This window comes from Ambystoma mexicanum, chromosome 6q, assembly GCF_040938575.1.
Source record: "Ambystoma mexicanum isolate Mex_15411 chromosome 6q, UKY_AmexF1_1, whole genome shotgun sequence".
Taxonomy (NCBI): Eukaryota; Metazoa; Chordata; class Amphibia; order Caudata; family Ambystomatidae; genus Ambystoma; species Ambystoma mexicanum.
In genome coordinates, this window is record NC_090937.1 from 1,579,067,805 (window position 1) to 1,579,088,659 (window position 20,855).

Consider the following 20,855-nt stretch of genomic DNA (forward strand, 5'->3'; position numbering starts at 1 on the left):
TTTTGCATGGCGATATGTTTGAGGGGACATTATTACATGGAACCCAATAATGTATGATCTGTCGGAAGGTGGTCATGGGGCGTCGAGACTATATGGTGAAATCTTGAGTAGACTAAAAAAAAATGGGACACATGATGAAAATAAAATGGGAGGTGAACCTTGGTAGGGATTCTACAGAGGCAGAGTGGTCCAATGTGATGTTAAAACACGAGAAGGATTCCCAGAAATGCCAGAATGAAGCTAACAAAATTGTATGTGCTCCGCAGAGCGTACATAACCCAGATAGGTTAACCAGGTTCATCGGAGCTACTCCTTAGGGCTACCCCAGATACACAGATGACAAAGCCGGCATGATGCATATGTTCTGGAGGTGCCAAGTAATACAACGGTTCTGGACAGAAATAGCAGACTGGGTGAAAATACGGGGGATAGTTAAACATGTATGGTCCCCAGAGGCTAGCTTACTGGGGATTGTTCCCCCACTGACGCATAGAGGCACACGTCACTAAAATGATGGTCCTTGTCTGCATGCAAGCAAAGCGCAGGATAACCATGACGTGGAAGTCACAGATTCAGCCACGGGTGGTAGCCTGGTGGAGCGACCTGGATAGATGGTCCATCTCTGAAACATTAGTATGGTATAGAGGCTTGCCCAGAGGGATGAGAGAGGTTAGCGCCAATATAAAAGGCAGGAAAACTTTGACGCAAAAAATGTTTGACCCCTCGGATCCCCCCTTAAAGGGTAGATGAGTAGATACATAGGTATGTAGCAGATGGAGATGAGGCACGTACTCAAAAACTGGATGTCATCCCACTTTCTCTCCCTCAATCCAGACAAAACAGAAGTCCTTTTTTTTTCCTTCCAACAAATTTTCCCCTCCTCCCCCAGCCATCATCCACTTCCCCCCTTCCAATCTCCCTATCTCTGCTCACACTCGTAATCTAGGTCTCCAGTTTGACTCCTCCCTCTCCTTTTCCCACCATATTTCTCTCACCTCTTGCGCATGTCGCTATCATCTCTTCAACTCTTCAATATTCGCAAGATCTGCTCCTCCCTCACCTTCCATGCCTCTAAACTCTTGATCTCCTCCTTCATTTTCTCTCGTCTATTTTACTGCTCTTCCCTTCTTTTTGGTCTCCCTGCCTCTCATCTTGTCCCCCTCAAATCCATCTACCACTCCTATATCCGTACACTTTGTCTTCTTGCTTCCTGCGACTCCATTTCCTCTTTGCTCTCTTACCTTGACTGGCTTCCCTTTCACTCCCAACTTAAATTCCAATTCCTCTGTCTTGTATTCAAATCACTCTACGACCTTGCTCTCCCCCCCCTCATCTCCCTTCCCTCCTCTCATTCTATAATCCCTCCTGGCCTCTCCGCTCTGCTGAACTCTTCTTACTGACTGTTCCCCCATCCCCATGTGCCTAATCACGATTCGTTCCTTTCAGCTCTTGGCCCCACTACATTGGAACTCTTTACCTTTCTCTGTCCGCTGCATTCCCACATACTCCTCCTTCAGCACCTTCCTGAAATCTCTTCTCCATTCCCCCCTGATCTCCCTTCCTACGTCCCTACTCTCCTACTTCCCTATTCTCCCTCCTATCCATTTCCCTTCCCTTTCCCTTATCCCCCCTCCTCGTCCTTCCCTTATGCCTTCCCCCACCTTCCCCTACCTAGGTAAATTGTTCTATATATTGTCTTGCTGGTTTGTTTCATGATTGTTATTATGCTTCATTAATTATTCTTGTATCCTGTTAGGCTGTAAAGGGCCTTGGATTAAAGCGCAAGATAAACCTAATAAAAATACAAATATTCCTAGTAGATTTCTGCTGCAAGCCCGTCCCCTCAGGTGTTTTGCCCAACTGTAGATTGAGAATAACTAATCTTAGTTCCTCTGCAGTCAGGACGGCATCCAGTATCTTTACCTGTTCTTGCTGCAAATGTGGCAGCTTAATCAGAGATCATGCATCCGCTATGTTTTGCTCGTTTCCCCCACAAATTGTCCAGTACAGTGTCTCATAACATCTTTAAAAAAGGCCATTAATATTGCTTTGGGCTCTCCATATCTCGCCATATCCATCTGCCACAGCGCACATCATTTCCCTCTGCACCTCTCTGCGATGCAGCAACGCCAGCATTCTCCGTGCTCATGTAACTTTTCTGTTTATTTCATATAACCATATTTGCCCAGGCTGTCCCACTCCCCAATGCATTGCTGTCCGAGTTTCATGCGCTCTCCTAACAATCTGTTTAGTACTTATGCTGGCGGGGCCGGCTTCCTAAATTGCTCATCTAATCTACCAACCCTGGGGACTAGTGTGCAATAAAAATAAAAAAAAATAATAACATCGCCCCAGCATATCTGCATGGCGCAGGTTTTGGGTACAATGATCTGTAGTAAAACGTGGCATCGTGGTTGGGTGCATATGTTAAAAATGCAAATTTTTTGTCCCACAAACCCATGGACTAGGATCACCTGCTCATCATCCCATTTTGCTTCCAGAACTTTAAATGGAAATCGGAGGGCCATTCATATTAGGACACACCTGGAGTACATAGAATAAGTTGCACCATATCTCGTACCCCACCCGTCCATTTATTCACTATGGTGGCTTGCCGATGTCTTGTGCATTTCCTAGAGAAATATTGTTTATGTGCACATTCACTTTAAAATACCTGCAAAATAAATCTAGCTATGGATCACATAACCTAAAGCATGAGACTAAACAGAAATGTTACCCAATACATCTGGGTATTAAGCGTGTTATAAATAACCTATCATATCATTTGCTCATCAGCGGACGCACTTAGAGAAAAACGCATCGCCAGAGGCTATTAACCACTGGATCGGAGACCAAGATTGTTGAAAAGCTTGCTCCCCTACTGTTAGGCAAAAACCTGTGCAGTTCCCTCTGGGACCACTGCAAAAGATTTAGGACTACAGGTGTTTGGCAGTAAACCCACTTGGTAGCACCAGATTCACTTGGTAGCTGTGGCTGAGCAGTCAGACTTCCCTCAAGAAGAGTTAGGCAGTATACAGAGTATTCACAATAGGTCAAGAGAACACAGTAGAACAAGTAAACACTGACCAGGGCTTGGTGTAAAAGAGATATAATTATTTGTTTAAAACCACATCTAGAAAAACACACAGGCACTAATAGTAAGAAATTCAAAAACACGGTCACTAAAAAGATATACGCTCCCTTAAAAGAATATTAGACAAGTCTTAAGTACAGCCCCACTTATTTTCAGACAACGGTAAGCGCTTAACGTAGATGGCACTCTAATAGTTCGTTTTTAAAAAGGGAGAGAAGAGCAGAGAACAAGTTGAAACAGATCCCAACACCTTTATCAGAACATAACAAGAGAGGAGGGCAAAGTAAAACCGTGAAGTTAAGAGTTCAAGAGGCCGGACCCACTTTCAGAGGATCCAAACGAAATGTGTCCAAGGTCACACGGTTGCAGTGCACAAAAGTCTTGTAAAGGTTCAAAAAGGAATTAAACCAAAGAAAGGGACCAGTTAGAGGGTAAAGGCAGCCAGCCCAATCCAGAAGGTTAAGGGGTTATTATTACCTTGTAGCAATCTTTAGAGAGGCCTGGCGGATACAGTACCTTAAAGTGGTGAGAACACTCCAGTGGGGGCAGTTGTTCCTGGCAGCAGATGCAAGTCGGTGCTTCGTCCGGGGGAAGAGAGGATCTTGTCGTGGAGGAAGACAGGAGTCTGTTGCACTGCCAGGGAAGAAACCACCCGCAGAGTTTCTCAGGTACAAGGAGCGGTCCAGTGATTCGCGGTCCAGTGGTGAGTGGCTATCCGGCCGCCGGGGTGCTTGGCACGGGCAGTTCGACCACAAACCGGGCTGGGGTGCGAAGAAAGGAAGGTAAACTGGTTGTGCCCACCAGTCGGGGGAAGAAGCCTCTCCAGCCGGGAGATCTTCTCTGTCGTCGGGAAGTGGGGAGTCGGTTCTGCAGGGCTCCACCGGTGGTGTCGTCGTGGTAGGCCGGCTCAGCTTCTCCCTCGTCGGATTCTTAGGTCCTGTGGCAACTTCTGAAGTTCCAGTCCCCAAAGCCCTGCTTTTATGCAGAAAACCCCCAGTCACTCAGCCTAGCTGTCACTCAAACATGCTAAGTGGTGAGCCGGTCGGCTCACCACCTGGGCCAATCACACAAGAGTGCGACTTGAGTTACAAGGTAACTCAGTCCAGGGTGCCTAAACCCCCTCCCACACCCACTGTGGTACCCAGACAGAGTGGCACCACTTTTGGAGGCTTCTGTGGAGAAGCCCACCAAAAAGTGGAACAAAGGGCTCGACTTGGGTTGGAGTCACAGAAGAGAACACAAACGCCATTTTAGAATCGAGTCTTGGCAAAAAATACCAACCGGTGAATTAATATTACATAAATAAACCGGCGGTATGTTCGAGTTTATGAGAATTAAATAATTAAAGTTGGTAGCCTCGAACAATGGGAAAATCTCATAGGAAAATATTTGCGGTCGAGGTCGAATATAAAAAGTAGTTTCCACTGCCACCAGCCAAAACTCGATCAGGGGGGACGGAGACGTGCCCCCTCGACTAACAGACCCCGGGGCAATCGAATTGCCCCGACCAGTACGTCCACAATATGATGGTTTGTACTGGTTTTTGTTAATAATTTGGGACTAGTAAAGCCAATGGTGACTTTACATGCCCTGGGAGACAGTAGTCAGTCGCAGGGTATGGAGTCTATGGTGGGGTGCCACTATGACACACCTGTGTTACTGCACGGAGGGTGCTGTGTAACACACATAGGAAAAACACATGAGACCCTATGGAGTAAAGGACCCCATAGCCCATAAAACACATTACCTGTCAAAGGAATACCATAAATCATGTCCAAGAGTGGGAGAAAAAGAGTCTCACTCTTGGCAGGAGGAAAAAAAACAAACTCCAGAAATCCAGCAAAGCTGCTGGGGGACTCACTAGGTTAGGAAATTCAGCCTAAAGAGAGAATTCTCCCTAACACCTACCAAGCATAGTCAATAGCGAGGGGTCATGGTAGACCTAGTCCAAGCATGTTTGAAATGAAGAAAGCATCCTGAAATGAGTCAATAAGAAAACACTCTTTCAGGCAAGTGGCACTCTGTAGTTGGTGAAATAGCAAATTCTATCAAATACCACCCCATCTTGTCTAGCAGTGCTTGACCGAGGAAAAGCTTTTGTCTTTATTTGTGCCTTTACCTTCTCCAACTCTGCGTCCTGGAAGGGGAAGTGCCCCACTATCTTCCTGTACATGTCTTCATCCAGCACTGGTATAGGGCTGTAGTTGTCCGAATCTAATATTTTTCTGAAAGAAAACAAAGAGATTTTAATTCTGTGATAAACATTTGCATGTGCCAAGTAAGAATAACAGCAGCAAGATGTACACACACAATATTTAATATCTGAAAACCTCCAATGACGCATTAACATGCTACATGTTTAGGTATACCATATAGGGAGATAAGGACGTTTGGAGCAGAAACGTTGGTCACACAAAATGACGAGAAGAAAAAGACAATAGAAGGGGAAAAATGATAAAAGGGAATGTGCCTTAAATTAAAAAGATTGCTAAAAGCCAAACTAACAACTGTAGAAACAGGATAAAATAAATGGCTCAAGGCAAATATGGGGTGAAAATAAATGGGTTGGATAATTAACAGCTATAAAATAAACGTTAAAGAAATGTGGGGAAACCGTAAATGGATCTTAGATGGGGAGGAAGGGACACTGGCTAAAAGACAAGCACCCTTATGTACATTCTGTGTTAATTTCACCTTTTACCTAGAAATCAATGTCTTTGCCACTCTCTAGAGCCACCTAGATTTATCGACAGGCACCCACTTTAGATACCATGGCTGCATTCTAACATGCCCCTACCTTAGTGTAGTGGCTACATTCTGCATACACCTAGACTTAATACAATGGCCACATTCTACATTCACCTTGTTTCAATAAATGGCAGAATTCTACATTTGCCTATATTCTATGCAATGGCCATGTCTACAGATCGATTGCATTGGCTACACCAACGTTCATCTAACTAGTAAGTAGTCAAAGCTCTAAGAGTCACCTAGAGTAAGAGGGCTAGCACATATCATTCACTTACCATAAATATATGGTTAAACTTTATCATTCATCCAGGATTAATGTGAGGGCCGGCTAAATACTAAGAGGGCACCCAGAGGATAGGCAAATGCTACTTTATTAAACTCATCTAGGAATAGGGAAATGGCTACACTTCGGAAATAATCCTAGTTATAGACAAGGGCTACACTAGCAAAGGGGTTAAGAATAAACAAAGGGGTAATGAATGGAACAATAGTTAGTTGTCACGGTAGAGGGTCATGGAGCACATACCACTATGAAATTTAAGGACATCGTCTCTTTCCTGGCAGTTGACGATGGCTGCTTGAGTGACCTGGCTTGGGGCTCTCACGGGTGAGCAGGGCAAAGTTGGCATGGGAGCTGCCACGGGAAGCTGCCTAGGGCCCCCAGCTGGCTGTCTGGGTGAGGCTGCCCTGGGTGACTTGGAGTGCGTGTCTTCTGGGCTCATTAATCGAATCATGGGCCCAGGGGGTTGGGCGCAGAGTCACAGCCTAAGTGTCCTTGTGTGGCGTGATGGGAGCAGGGCTTGTCAGGTTACAGGAAAGAAAAAACAGGTTTTGTGGGACTTCCTGAAGGAGAGGTGATCTTCCAGGAGGCAGACGTTGAGTGTAAGGGAGTCCCAGAGTGTGGGAGCTTGTATGGAGTAGGATGACCCTCCTATTCTAGTGAGATTGAAGTGAGGGATCCTAAGAAAGGGTGCAGAGCCAGATCGGATGTGTGTTGGGTTGGTAACATGCAAGTTTGTTTTGGAGGAATTCAGGGTCCTTCCTGTGGAGTGCACGTGGGTGATGCATATGGATTTGAAAGTGGCCCGTTGGCTGATAACAAGCCAGTGGAGCTCCCTGAGGGCAAGTGAGATGTGTTCACTAGGGGAGAGTGTGAGGAGCAGCCCAGCTGCAGAGTTTTGGATCCAATGGATATTTTGGAGCTGAAAGGCAGGGGCGCCTGGATACAGGAAGATGGCGTAGTATGGGTGGGAGTGGACGATAGCCAGAATTGCTGAGATTTCGTGAGGATAGGATAGATAGGGGAAGATGTGTCTGAGAATGCAGAGGTGAAAATATCATGATCCGGAGACTCTGTTGAGAGTGCTAGGTCCGAGCTCAAGGTGTATCCCAGGTACTTTAGAGAGTTGGATGCAGCATAGGAAGGTGGGGGGTGGAGGCTAGTGAGGGCTGGCAAGGGGTGGGATGAGCTAAGAGTGGTGTCTTGCCGCAGATCAGGATGTCAGTTCTACCAGGATGGAGGCGGTGGTTGGCAGTCATCCAGTGGTCTATTTCTGCGAGGTAGGAGTTGAGGTCTGGATGGCATAGTTGTAGCAAAGTTGTAGCAGGTACGGTCAAGAGAGCAGATGATGGCACGGAGGGTTAAAGAGGAGAGGGGAAAGGGAGGTCGTTTGTGGAACCCTGTTGGAGACAGGGAAGGGTAGAGGAGAAAGGAGGGAGGATGGAGATTTGTGAGTGGTTAGCCAGGAAGGAGGAGATCCATCTTGGTGTAGAGTTCCTGATGCCTAGGGAATGTTTGTGAGAGTGAGGTGGTGGATTGCGTTAAATGCTGCAGAGAGGTAAAGGAGGATGATTATGGCACAGCCTTTTGAGTCTGCTGTTCTTTTCATGTCATCCCAGATACAGACAAGGGAAGGGGTCTGAAACCAGGCTGCGCAGGATGGAGTAGGCCATTGGATACTGTGAAGAAGCAAAGGGCTGCTGTGTAGAAATCTGAGCCAGTGGCAGCTGCACAGGCTGTTGTGGAACCGCCTGAACTGTGGGAGGCAGGGGAACCCAGGAAAGAAGGAGCGGTAAGGGCAGCAGGGAGCCATATGAGGAATGACTATAGGCGCAGGCAGAGGGGCCAGAGGGAGAATGTCCCTGATCACATCCCAAAAGAGGGTCCTAATCTAAGGGGACCTCATGAGAGTGAGGAGCCTTTCAAAAAACGTTTCCTCACAGGCCGGTGGGGTGTAGGTAGTATTGACAGGGTAGCCGAGTATTTCTCAGTTGGTCCCCATACTATTAGCACCTGGAAGTATTGCTAACCAACTCCCAACAACGCTGGCTGCCCCGTACCAGCCTCATTCAGCAAACGGTTCCTGTGACCCTCATTCCGATAATTCCCAACCTGTAGCGCCTTCTCAGGATTTAGGTTTAAAAGTAGAAGAAATCGATTCACTTGGCATACTGGCCCCAACTCTAAGCATAAGTCTGTACTACCCAAAGGTTTGGTAGTATGGCAGAGCAGGCAGGCTTATTTTATGAAGAGGATGTGAGCTGTAGGTAAGGACAATGAACTCAGTCAATACATAGGCTCAAAGAAACTCACACACTTGTAGTTATAGTTAAAGAGACACCTGACAATTTACTCGTAGGTCACCCTTTCACTGTGCCAAAAGGCATCACACCTAGCTCTGAGACAAACCTTATAGGGATCTCTAACGCATATATGGATCTAACTTTAAATTGATTTTTGACCTATAGCTTGCCACACTAACAGTCAGCCTGACCCGCCGCTTATTCACCCTCGATAATATGTAATTGGTAGCAAATGCATACGCCCTCATCTTATTTAAGTCCTAGGCCATATGCTACTATACCACCTCCTAACACTAGTACTCGTTATAGCTGGGTCATGCCAGAGCATACTCTAAAACGAGTACTACCTGTACTCATTAGCGCCCTCCTAACCATGGCCTTAGCACCCCCTACATCCAGAGTCACCCAGTTGACAGAACCCTTACCACAAACACTGCATATGACTAGCTGCAACTGGCACTCTTTGAAAAAAAATACAGTCTCTACTGCCCGCACTTGCACACAGAGGAAGAACATACTGTGAGACAGGACTACAAATTACGGGATACACCACAACCACAAACGAGCAACACACCTCATGAACAACTCAAATCTAATTAGCTCCAGTACCATTAAGCCAAATACCTCCAGGATCAAAACAAATAATCTACCTACGCATAGGCCTAAACTTGTCCTTAGTACCATTAGATCTATCCCACAAATGACAGAACTGACAACCCATTGTCACAAATTAAAGGTGCCTTAATTAATGCTAGATCTATCCTGGCACATACCTTGGACATTTCCGACCTCATCACAACTAAAGACCTCAACTTTATTTCCATAACAGAAACATGGCTGCACCCCGCAGCTGGCCCCTCGCTAGGCCTAGCCTTACCGGATGGTTATGCAATTATTAGAAATGACAGAACTAGTACAAAGGGAGGAAGCATTCTCCAAATCTAATCTCAACATCAGAGAAATCCCGAACATCCCGTTCACATCAGGAGAAATTCTATCCACTAAAATCACAATCTCCCCTATGACCTTGCTAAACGTACACCTTATCTACAGGCCCCCAGGCCCCATCTCCTCATTTGAAGGGGACATTGCTACCTTACTAATCACAGATACAAAACCCACCTCTAAAGTGATCGTTATTGGTGACTTCAACTTAGGCCTCCATGACAGCACTGATTCGCAAGCTTCCTCATTAGCCAACACTATATAAACACAAGGCTTTACTATACGATCATCGACCCTACCCATGCCAAAGGTTGCACCCTAGACTGGCTCGCTGACCACAATTGCACTACTTACATCTCCAACAATGAACCCTGCCCGTGGTCAGACCATAATATCTTACTATTCCAAATTAGTACTAACACTCACTCCTACCTACCGACGCCTATGGCACTGGCCACTCAAGCACGAAACATGCGTAACATTACGCCTGACAACATTCTTCCACTGATCTCCCGCCTCAAGACAAATCTTGAAGAGCCAACAGACCCCACTTCCATGGTATCCACATATATCCAAGTTATGGAACCAGCCTTAAATGCAGTGGCCCCTCTGGGCAATTGCAAATTCAATGCCAAAGCACATCTCAACCAGTGGTTCACCCCCGAACTTAAAAATGTACAGAGCAAAAAAAGAAACTCCGAAAACAATTGGAGGAAAAATTCCTCAAGCATTATTAAACAACAATTCACCTCCTTAGCGTCCGAGTACAGAAAAGCCACTCACCAGGCTAAAAGCAATGTGTATAACATGCGCATAAAAAATGCTAACTCCAGCTCCAAAGATCCCTTCTCAGTCCTAAGAGAATTAGAAGCCCCCTCCCAGAACCCTGACCTATGCAATAAAGACCAAGCTTGGAGTGAAAATATCCAAAAGACCCTTATGGATAAAATCACTTCACTCCAGCTCAAAATTTATAAAAAGCTGAAACTCGGCAAATCTCAGCAGCCTACTACCGAACTCACTCCACCTAAACCTTTCCCTAAGTTTGAGTTTTCTAATATTACGATAGAGGATACTACCAAAATTATGAAAGGTCTCAAACCGTCATGATGCCAGGGTGACATGTCCAGCAACACTAATTAAAGATTGTGCAAATAACCTGGCACCATTCATCACGTCACTCATAAATAACTAATTTGCCTCCAACAAAGTACCAGACAACCTCAAGGGGGTTTGGGTGAAGCCTTTATGGAAAAAACCTACCCTAGACCCAAACGTGCCCACTAATTACTGGCCTATCACAACAGTACCATTCCTGCTAAAAATTCTGGACAGGGTAGCATATGTCCAGGTTCAAAAATACCTAGAAACTCACCATTTGTTGGGCCTCCGCCAACCAGGATTCCACCCGGGCCACGGCACGGAAACGGCTTTAGTAGACCTGAAAGCGCAAATGGACCAGATCAGGGATAGAGGCGACTTGGCCATCCTCCTTCTCTTGGACCTCTCGGCGGCATTTGATCTTGTTAATCACAACATCCTATGCCGTCATCTAGCTAGCGATGCCACTTCTCCAAGAATGCAATAGCATGGATCAGGTAATTCCTATCAAATCGCACAATGAGAGTTTTCTCCACTGTTGCAGCAGCCAACCCTGCCCCAGTCACCTGCGGAGTGCCACAGGGCGCTTGTGTTTCACCCACCATGTAAAATGCATTCACTAAACCCCTCTTCGATAAACTTGACAATTTGGGCGTCACATACACAAACTGTGCTGACGACTCCCAAATACTAATCCCCATCACGGGCGACCACATCACTGACACAAATGCACTAAATGCAATCTATCACACGATCCAAGCCTGGATGGCCCAAAATGAGCTATGCTTCAACGACAATAAGACCGAGATTCTCATCATGGGCAGCCAAGCTAAACTCAAAAATCTGTCCCCATTATACCAATCCTTCAACATTGATGGTAATCTTCCTCACAACAGCAAGAGAGGTCAAAACCCCTGGATTCTACCTCGACTCCTTTATCACGGCAAGTCAATGCCATCACCTGGGCATCCTCTTACACAGCCAACTATATCACGCCCTGCAGACCCTACCTCACAGTAGAGAATCGTATAACCTAGCAAGAACCCTACTAATCCTCTCTAGGATCAATTACCGTAATGCCATCTTTGCAGGATCTGCAACAAAAAACATCACAAAACTCAAAGTTGTGCAGAACAATGTCATAAGAGCAGCATTAAATATCCCCAAATCAGACCACATCTCTACCTTTAGAAGAAACATTCACTGGCTACCAGTGAAGGGCCAGATCAAATTCAAGGTAAGCAAAGAAAGCTAGCCTTGCCTCCAAGCAGAATCCCAGCAGCAAAATTAGCCACACCACCCCTATCTGCCCATCTTTCCACTTCTCTCCAGTCACGGAAGAGGAAGTAATCAAGATAATCGCCAGCCTCAAACCTTCCAATTGCAAAGGTGATATTTGCCCAGCTGCTGTCATCAAAGATGGTGCTAATGAGCTAGCCCCTCTCATCACCTCTCTGATCAACTCCTCTTTCAAAAACTCAGTGGTCCCCAACAACCTTAAAGAAGCATGGGCCCTACCCCTGCTCAAAAAACCCAACCTAGATCCCAATATCCCCACAAATTATAGACCCATCACCACAGTCCCATTCCTTCTCAAAATCTTGGACAGGGTAGCCTATCTCCAAATACAACAGCATCTGGAAGACAACAACCTCCTAGGCCTGCGACAATCCGGCTTCAGACCTAGGCATGGGACTGAAACTGCCCTCTTGGATCTAAAAATCCAAATGGGTGACGCTAAAGACAAGGGCAAACTAGCCATCTTGCTCCTGTTGGATCTCTCTGCTGCCTTTGATCTGGTCGACCACCAGCTCCTCACTCAACACCTCTCCTCAGCTGCTGCATTCTCACAGAATGCCACTAAGTGGATCAAGTCATTTCTGTCGGACAGGTCGACTAGAGTCTTCGCCCCCACTGCAGCTGCGGACCCTATCCCAATCACATGAGGAGTGCCGCAAGGCTCTTGCATTTCTCCCACTCTTTACAACATTTTCACGAAGCTCCTATTTGACCGTCTTGACGACCTGGGTGTCAGCTACACCAATTATGCAGACGACACCCAGGTCCTCATCACGCTCACTGGTAGCTATGAAGAAGATGTGGCAAAGCTTAATGATATCTATTCAGAAATCCAAGCCTGGATGGCCACACACAGTCTTTGCCTCAACGACGATAAGACAGAATTACTTATCGTAGGCTCCCAGGCTCGCCTCAAGAAACTAGACCAAAGATACCAATCCTTTACCATTGATGGCAACATTATAAAAGTCTCCAAAGAGGTTAAAACATTAGGTGTATACCTCGACTCTACCTTATCACTAAAGAAACAAATAAACTCGACCAGTTCAGCTACCTCATACACCAATAAATTGATCAATGCCTGTAGGCCTTTCCTCTCCACCTCCAGCTGCCTCACCCTATCGAGAGCGCTGATATTGTCTAAATTAGACTATTGCAACACACTCTACCTAGGCACGACCTCTAACAACTTGAACAAACTCCAGATCCTGCAAAATAATGCATTAAGATGTGCCCTCAACCTCCCGCGCAAGGCACACACATCCACGCTTAGAAAAGAAGTCCACTGGCTCCCGATCCGTGATAGAACACTGGTCATCACCCACAAGTGCCTATCACGCACTGCCCCACGCTATCTTTCTCACAAATTCTCTAGAAACTGCCCCATTAGACCCACCAGAACACCTTACCTGCACCAACTAAAGATCCCCAAGTATAACCTAAAAACAGCAGGAGGCTCCAGTTTTCCAGTGCTCGCAGCACAATGTTGAAACACCCTCCCCACTACAATTAGATTGGAAACCGCATTCTGGCCATTCAGAGCCATGGTAAAATCATGGCTACTAGCCTAAACATCCAGAATTTCACCGACATGACTGGCTAGCTGCCGCGCTTGACTTATAGTAATGTTTACTCTATCCATGGCATATTTAGGACCAACCTGTAACCCGGTCCGCACCAGCCACTGTAACTTGCCCTCTGTACATTCTGTTCTCGGTATATTCTACTCCTGTATGTAAACTTTCAAAGCCTGGACTAATGTACGCTCTGTCTGTTGTATTTATGATGTTCGTGTAACGATATGTAACTGCTGTACACATGATTATGCGGCCAGTTACCTGAGGGTTCGGATGCGCTTTATAAATAAACAAACTAAACTAAGGTACTTACGCTTACACATAAATGCCTATCCAACAATGCCCTGCGCTCTCTCTCTAGCTTGATTACCAAAAGCCAGTCAGCCAGACCTACCCGTGCTGCTTATCTCGGCCACTTGGCCAAGCCTAGATTCAAAAGACAAAGAGCAGGTGGTTCATGTTTCCTGGTCATGGAAGCAACCTAATGGAATTCCCTGACAATGGACATTAGGATGGATCCTATCCTATTATCATTCCACAAAAAACTAATAACATGGCTTTTCACACAGGATTCCTAGTTTCACACTTTCTCACCTGTAAGTACCCCAACACGACCTGCTCCTAACAATGTAAAACAATACAAGGCATGTATCCACAGCCTTAGTAAGTGCAATATGCAACAAAAGACCTAATATGCATTAACTGTGTGTTACATTTCCTGTAACCTTTCACTTAAGTATTCAATAGTTATGATGTACATAACTTTTAACCATATTCGTAAGCTTGTAATCATGCAACCATTTTCTTAAGCCGCCTATCTATGCAACCATCTTCGTATGCTTTTTATTCATGTAACCATATTCGTAAGCTTATGCGCTCAGATGACTAAGGCCTGGACGTGCAATACAAATGTAAGAATAAATAAAATAAATAATAAATAGTATTGTCAGAATTTTTCGTTAATCTCTTCATGTGTAGTTAACATGGTACCTGTCCGCCCTCTGATCCCGGTGATGTGTTGTGTCCCTCTCCTCCCACTGCCCCCCCCAGGTTACTCCCGCCAGGAAACAGCCCAGTCTATCTGCTTCCCCATATCGCTGTGCTTGGATGGGTTGGTCCATCAGGTGGAACTCTCTACCATCTAAGTCTCTGAATTTGGACAAATTCCCTTTAATGAGCCCCAGCAGTCCTCTGTCATGTGGCATGCCATATTCATTCTCGAGTTGCCTCAGATCCATATCTTTTTTTTTATATTTTGTATTTTTTGTAACCAACACACCAAACATTACAATTTAGAGGACATTTACATTCAAGTCTGTTGAGATATAGTCATACACCAAACATTACGGTCCTCCCACTCCTTCCCCATTACCTCGAGCCCCTATTTCCATGCCGCCCGCCAAAATATCTCACTGTGTTCTCACATCTCCTGCACGGAGTCCGCATTGGGGCCCACCGTGGGGGTGCCTGCTAGTGTGGACACAAGTTGCCTCCATTCAATCAAGGGTCCCACTTCTTCCTCCCCACCCCTGCTGATTGCTTCATACCAGACCGTCGTTTCCGCATCAGCCCATTTTAGGAGGTCCGTCCACCACGCCTCTATTCTGGGGCGCTGGGCGGCCTTCCAACACATTGCAATTCTACGTTTGGCCAGAATGTAGGCCAGGTCCTTCATTTTGCTAACATGCTTCAGGTTACGCGGTCTGGTGAACACCCCCAGCAAACATGCCGATGCTGATTCCACCTCCAATGTGATACCTTTCTCCGCCAGGCGCAACTTGATCTCTGTCCAGAATCTGCCCACCTCTGCGCAAGCCCAAAACATGTGTACTAGCCCCGCTTCCGCCTCTCCACATCCTGGACACTTTTGCGCCGTTGGGTTGCCAAACTGGGCAATCCTACCGGGGGTCATATATGCCCTATGGGTGACATAGAGCTGTATCTGCTGAAACCTTGCGTTGTGAGACACCTTCTTGTGGTACCTCTGAACTCTGTCCCATTGTCCATCTAGTAGGGGTTCTCCCACCTCCTCCTCCCAATCCCGTCTCAATTGCAACACCTCCATACCCACCCTGGACATCAATAATTCGTATATGCGGGACACTTCATGCCCACCCTCTGAGATATCATACATTGTCTCAATGCCACATCTGTTTCCTCTGCTAACTCTTCCACAGACCATCTGTCCAACACCAGTTTGGTAATTCTAGTATGGGTAATGTGTTGGCCTGCATGCACTCCGTTGTCTTCCATCAGCCTACTGAAATCTAGTGCCTCGCCCTCTTGCCATACATCCCCGAGGGTCACAAGTCCCATTGATTCCCAGTATTTACGGACCGCCATTATCAATGGCGGGTCCTCTCCGCATACCGTTACCAGCGGCACCTGCAGGGAGCACGGAGTCGGGATCCCCACCAGCTGCCACATTTTGTTCTGTATTTCCCAGCCCAATGTTAGGAGCCTTGCCCTTCCCTGCACCTTAGCTTTGGGCAACCACACCACCTCCCTCAAAAAATAAGGGGCCGAGTCCTTATACAGCAGCCTGGTCTCAGCGGACTCTTCCTTGGACAGCCACCTATATTCAGTTATGGCCTTCCTTAGGTCCTCTCGAAATCCCGAATCCTGCAAGGCCTCAGCCCTGAGTTTCCACGTCGGGATTCTCGCCCTGGGGGGCCGATGCCTTCACTCCACCACTAGGGGGTAGTGGTCCGAGAGCACTCTAGCCTTGTATTCCGAATCTGTCATTTCTCCGGCTATTAGCGAGGACACAAACATGTAGTCCAATCTGGTGTACAAGTCATGGGGGGCTGAATAATGCGAGTACTGCCTGTCCCCCGGGTGAAGCAACCTCCAAATATCATCTAGATAGAAATCCTGCAGTAGCGCCGTTAGTGCCTTCGGCCGCAGGGGTTGGGCTCTCAAATTTCTTATCGGACCGATCCATCTTGGGGTCTATTGTACAGTTAAAGTCGCCTCCCCAGATGGTAGCGCTGCCTATTAGGGGGCTAATTTTGTCATATAGGGCCCTGTAATAGGCCGCTGTATCCTGATTGGGGGCATATGCATTCATGATGTTGACCTACAACATCCCCCGCACCACTAGCATTCTCCCATCTGGGTCTGGCGTGGATTGGAGCAGCTGGAAAGGTACATGAGGTGGTACCCACGTGACCACCCCCCTTACAGATGCCGAATATGTAGCTCCTGAGGTGGTTCCCCTCCACTTTCTCTTGACCACCTCTAATTTGTCCCTAGTAAGATGGGTCTCCTGCAGTAATGTTATATCGACTTTCAGCCTTCTAAGATACATCATTACTTTGTTCCTTTTCAGGTAGCTGTTGAGACCTCTTACATTCCAGGTTACAATCCAGAGGCTATCCATAGCCATGTGAAAAATGTACCACCTCCCCCCTCCCCCCAGGGACACCATTCCAGTCCCGGCCAGCATGAAATTGGGCTCGTTCCCCACCCTCCCCCAACTTGGGCTCTCCAACTAGCCCGCTCCCCACCCCACACTCAACTATTTCCCACTGCACACTTCCCCTTAAACCGTCCCGCCCCCGACCCCGCCCAAACTAATACCCAGCTCCATCCCTGGATCTCAGGCTCCCCCCGCTTTTGGTCCCACCTCGGAATGCCGAGGTCGGGAACCCAGCAGGGTGTCACCTATATTAGGTGACCCAACTAATATACTAACTATTGGGGTCAGGAGTGCTTCCCACTCGTCTCCTGATGATTACCGTGGTACATTGTGCATCCCTCGTAACGCAATAAAATACTTCGCCCCTGAGAGTCAACAAATCGCTACACTATATTATAATCAAAACCCAGTCTCACAATATGTACAGTACCTCGGCCCCATGATCGAGCCTCACTCGTCCGTATCGTCCTTCTTGCGGCCGTCCGCGCCCTCCGGGCATTTCTGACCATCCAACCATTCCAACGCATCCTGTCGAAAAACAGAGCTTTGGTTTGGTGGAGTACTTTCAGTTTAGCTGGGTACATCAACATGTATCGCAACCCAGCAGCCCGTTATCTCCTTTTCACCGTCCCATAGTTCAGCCTCCGCCTCTGCACTTGAAGTGTATAGTCCGGATATGCCGAGATGGTCGCTGAGGCCCTTTGTATGGTGCCCCCCTTCCTAAAATACTCCAGTATCTTCTCCCTGTCCTGATAGTTTAGAATCTTGGCAATGATCGGCCTCTCGGGGGGTGGGTAGAGGGGGTACCCGGAGGAGACTTCCTTGTGAGCGCTCTGTGTGCGCGCTCCACCGCAAAGCCTTCCATGAAGTTCTCAGCCATATCTCCTGAAGCAATATGTTCTCAACATAGTCCGTCTGTTAGGGCTCTCTTCCCTCTCCGGAAGGCCCACTATGTGCACATTGTTCCTCCGAGCACGTTCTTCGGCCTCCTCTGCTCCATTCTCCAAGTGGGTCACCCGCTGTCTCAGGATATGGATCTCCGAGGCGAGCGAGGTCCGGGCAGTCGTGTTTATGGTCACTTCTTTCTCTAGTTCATCTGTGCGTTCCGCCATTTTCCACACGTCCAACCTGAGCAAGTTGACCTCCTCCTGTACTGCGCCGATTTTGAGCTCCAGCGCCGCCTTAAGCTCGGCAGTAGCTGCCTCTAGCTTGCTTTCCCATGATGCCTTAAGGTCTGCAATTGCCTTCAGGATCTGCCGGTCAACGCGTGTAGGAGTGATGTCCACTGGTAGATTCTTGTCTTTAGGTCTCGCCCTCTCCGCCGGTTGCGGGATCTTGGTGAAATCTTCCATTGTAGGCTGCTTCGTCTTGGATTTGAGCAGTGTGGATGCCGTCCTGCCGTCTGTCATTACCGTGGTCACAAGCGAGGCCCACTGGCCCCTTGTCGCAGTGCCATAGAACAAGTAGGCCCACAGTCTCGTCGGCCGGCCAGCCGTATATTGCGGGCCCGATATTGGCTCCTGCCTCACTCCAGTCCTGGGTGGATGCTGCCGCTGTATGTGCAACCGCTCTCAGGGCCCCTCAGAAGTATCCTATGTTGACTTCTTCAGGTCTACAGGGCGCTTGTGCGCCACCAGTTCTATGGAGCGCACGTGCACTCCCGTTTCCAATGACCGCCTATATAGATTGTGCAGCTTGGGCTCTTCACGATTATCCTCTAAGCCGCCATCTCGGCCGACCAGGGACGCAGTCCCTCAGGATGCCCAGCGAGGCCGCCTCCTCAGTCCTTCCGTTTCTTTGTTCGGAGAGCCCGTACGGCCGCCATGTTTGATTCCGGGTGCTGTCCTCCACCACCAGCACAATTGTCTGCGGTAGTCGCACTAATACTTGATGAATTTTGACCGGAGTGCCGTCATTGGAGGCAGCTAGCGTTCCCACCGACTCTGGTCTATCTTTGGTAGCGAATGTTCAGGATTACAGTGCCGATGTACCCAAGGATCATTCCGAATCGGCAGAAGACTGTCTGAAGCGCGTCTTACGCCATGGCCGCCTAGCCTCGCCCCCAGATCCATTTCTACAGCCCCCCAACTCTCTTCAGATTTCTTTCAACCTTCCAGTTGTCGCTGAAATCATTTCTCCACTCAAACCTTGAAGGTTTCCCAGACAATGGAGTAACAAGGTACAAATCCTTCATTTCTTAGGAAAAAGTCCAAAGTCCTATCTCATAGCACCTCCAGGAGATCTGTATCAAGTAAGCATGAAGGTGGTATTCTCCACAGGGGGCCATTCCACTGTATCAGCAGTAATACGGGTGAGTGATCTGAGATGGTTCTTGGGTATATCGCTCAATCCTCACCCGTGGCATCCACCCCGCAGTAACCAACCAGCAATCAATCCTGGATTGTGCATCGTGGACAGTCGAATAGTAGGTGTATGCACGCACTCCCAGTTTGTGGTCTCTCCATACATCTGCCAACTCCATATGTAACAATTTATGTATCTCTCGATCGGTCCACAACGGAAAACAGGATAGTATTAAAGTCACCTCACAGATAATCAGGGAGGCGGTCCCCTACAGTAGGATCTCCGATATTTGCCCACAGAACTCAGGGTCGTCAAGATGGCAACCGTATGTATTGACTAATAGTACCTACACCCATGAGAGCTTCCCCCATAGTATCACATATCTCCCCTGGGGGTCTATACATCGTTTGTCTTCCTGGAAGCATAATCAACGGTCTATCAGGGTCATCACCCCTGGCCTGTGTTGAGTAGTCAGTGTAACCCAGTTGATTTCCCCAACTGGTTGCAAATCCCTTATTGAGCGCCCTTTGAGCGTGAGTTTCCTGTAGCATCACTTTCTTGGGACTATGGCGGTTTAAATACGCAAGCACCTTTCTCGCATTGATAGGTTCAATCCACGAACATTCCATTTTAAGAAGGAAACTTTTTCACCCATAACCTCCAATTAATCTCATGTGATAAACATATCTCACACATGTATATACTGCATAGGATTCTATTCTCATGTTTGTCATGCAATGCGTCTGCACTTCAACGTTTTAACAATGCAACTTTATTCCCTTTCAATTCCCCAATTTTTTGATAACCATATCCACCTTTAACCCCAACTTGACGGATAGTACCCACCCCCCCATCGCCATCCCCAACTTGACGATTTGATCGGGGAATAACTGTGGAGACCTCCTTGAGAGCATTGTAAACAGTTGTTGTAAACATATAATAGGTCGTTGGTAGAGCAACCAGTCCCAGTATATAACACTGTTGCACACCAGTGTGTATGCATTTAGTGAGTGGGTTCAAGTGAATGTAAGTGTAGTTCATTTGCCGACCTCGGCATCCACCTAGTTGTCGTGTGGTTGAGGACTACGGTCTCGCTGCAGGAGAGGAATTGATGCTTACACATAGGCGATGGCCTCGGATGGGTTCTCAAAGAAGTGCGCGCGACCTCCATGTTGGATCCTCAGTTTGGCCGTAAACATATGGGACATGCCTGATTCAGAGTAGCTTCTTGACTGGAACATATGATTACCTCAAAGCCTGCACATTGGCCGAAAAGTCAGGGTAAATGTTAATGTCATGAGCCTCATAGCGGAGTGTGCCCTGCTCCCTGAACAGCCGCAATATGAGATCCCTGTCCCGGTAATTAAGTAATCATGCTATAATTGTACATGGGAGAGCTCCCGGTTGCCAGTAAACGATGGGCCCGCTCCACCAAGAATTGTGAAGAAAACTTTTCAGAGTCAAACAGAACTTTTAACAAGTCCTCAACAAACCTCTCCAAAGGACCCTTACATGCTGCCTGAGGTACTCAGATTATGCGAACATTATTTCGCCTCGAGCGCGACTCAAAATCACACTTATTACAAATTTTGTTCTCTTCCAAATTGCCTGATTTCACGGTCATGTCTGTTGACCTTAACCTCTGTTTCTCCAATTCTAGTCTCTGCTTCGTTGATGCACCCCTTTTCGTTCTCCAACTTGGATTTCAGTGAGCCAATGGTAGAAACAATGTTGTCTAGCTTCATGTTTTCTGCCTTAAAGCCATTTTTCATTGCCGCCA

The 20,855-nt window shown here is 47.3% G+C and overlaps 1 protein-coding gene across 1 annotated transcript in view; it reads right to left on the reverse strand.

Moving 5' to 3' along the window:
* EXOC6B (exocyst complex component 6B) overlaps positions 1-20,855 on the reverse strand; it is a 2,452,465-nt gene that overhangs the window by 1,247,853 nt on the left and 1,183,757 nt on the right. Inside the window, exon 14 of the mRNA XM_069632299.1 lies at positions 5,214-5,319. Coding sequence (XP_069488400.1) covers positions 5,214-5,319 — 106 coding nt within the window. The remainder of the gene's footprint in view (positions 1-5,213; positions 5,320-20,855) is intronic.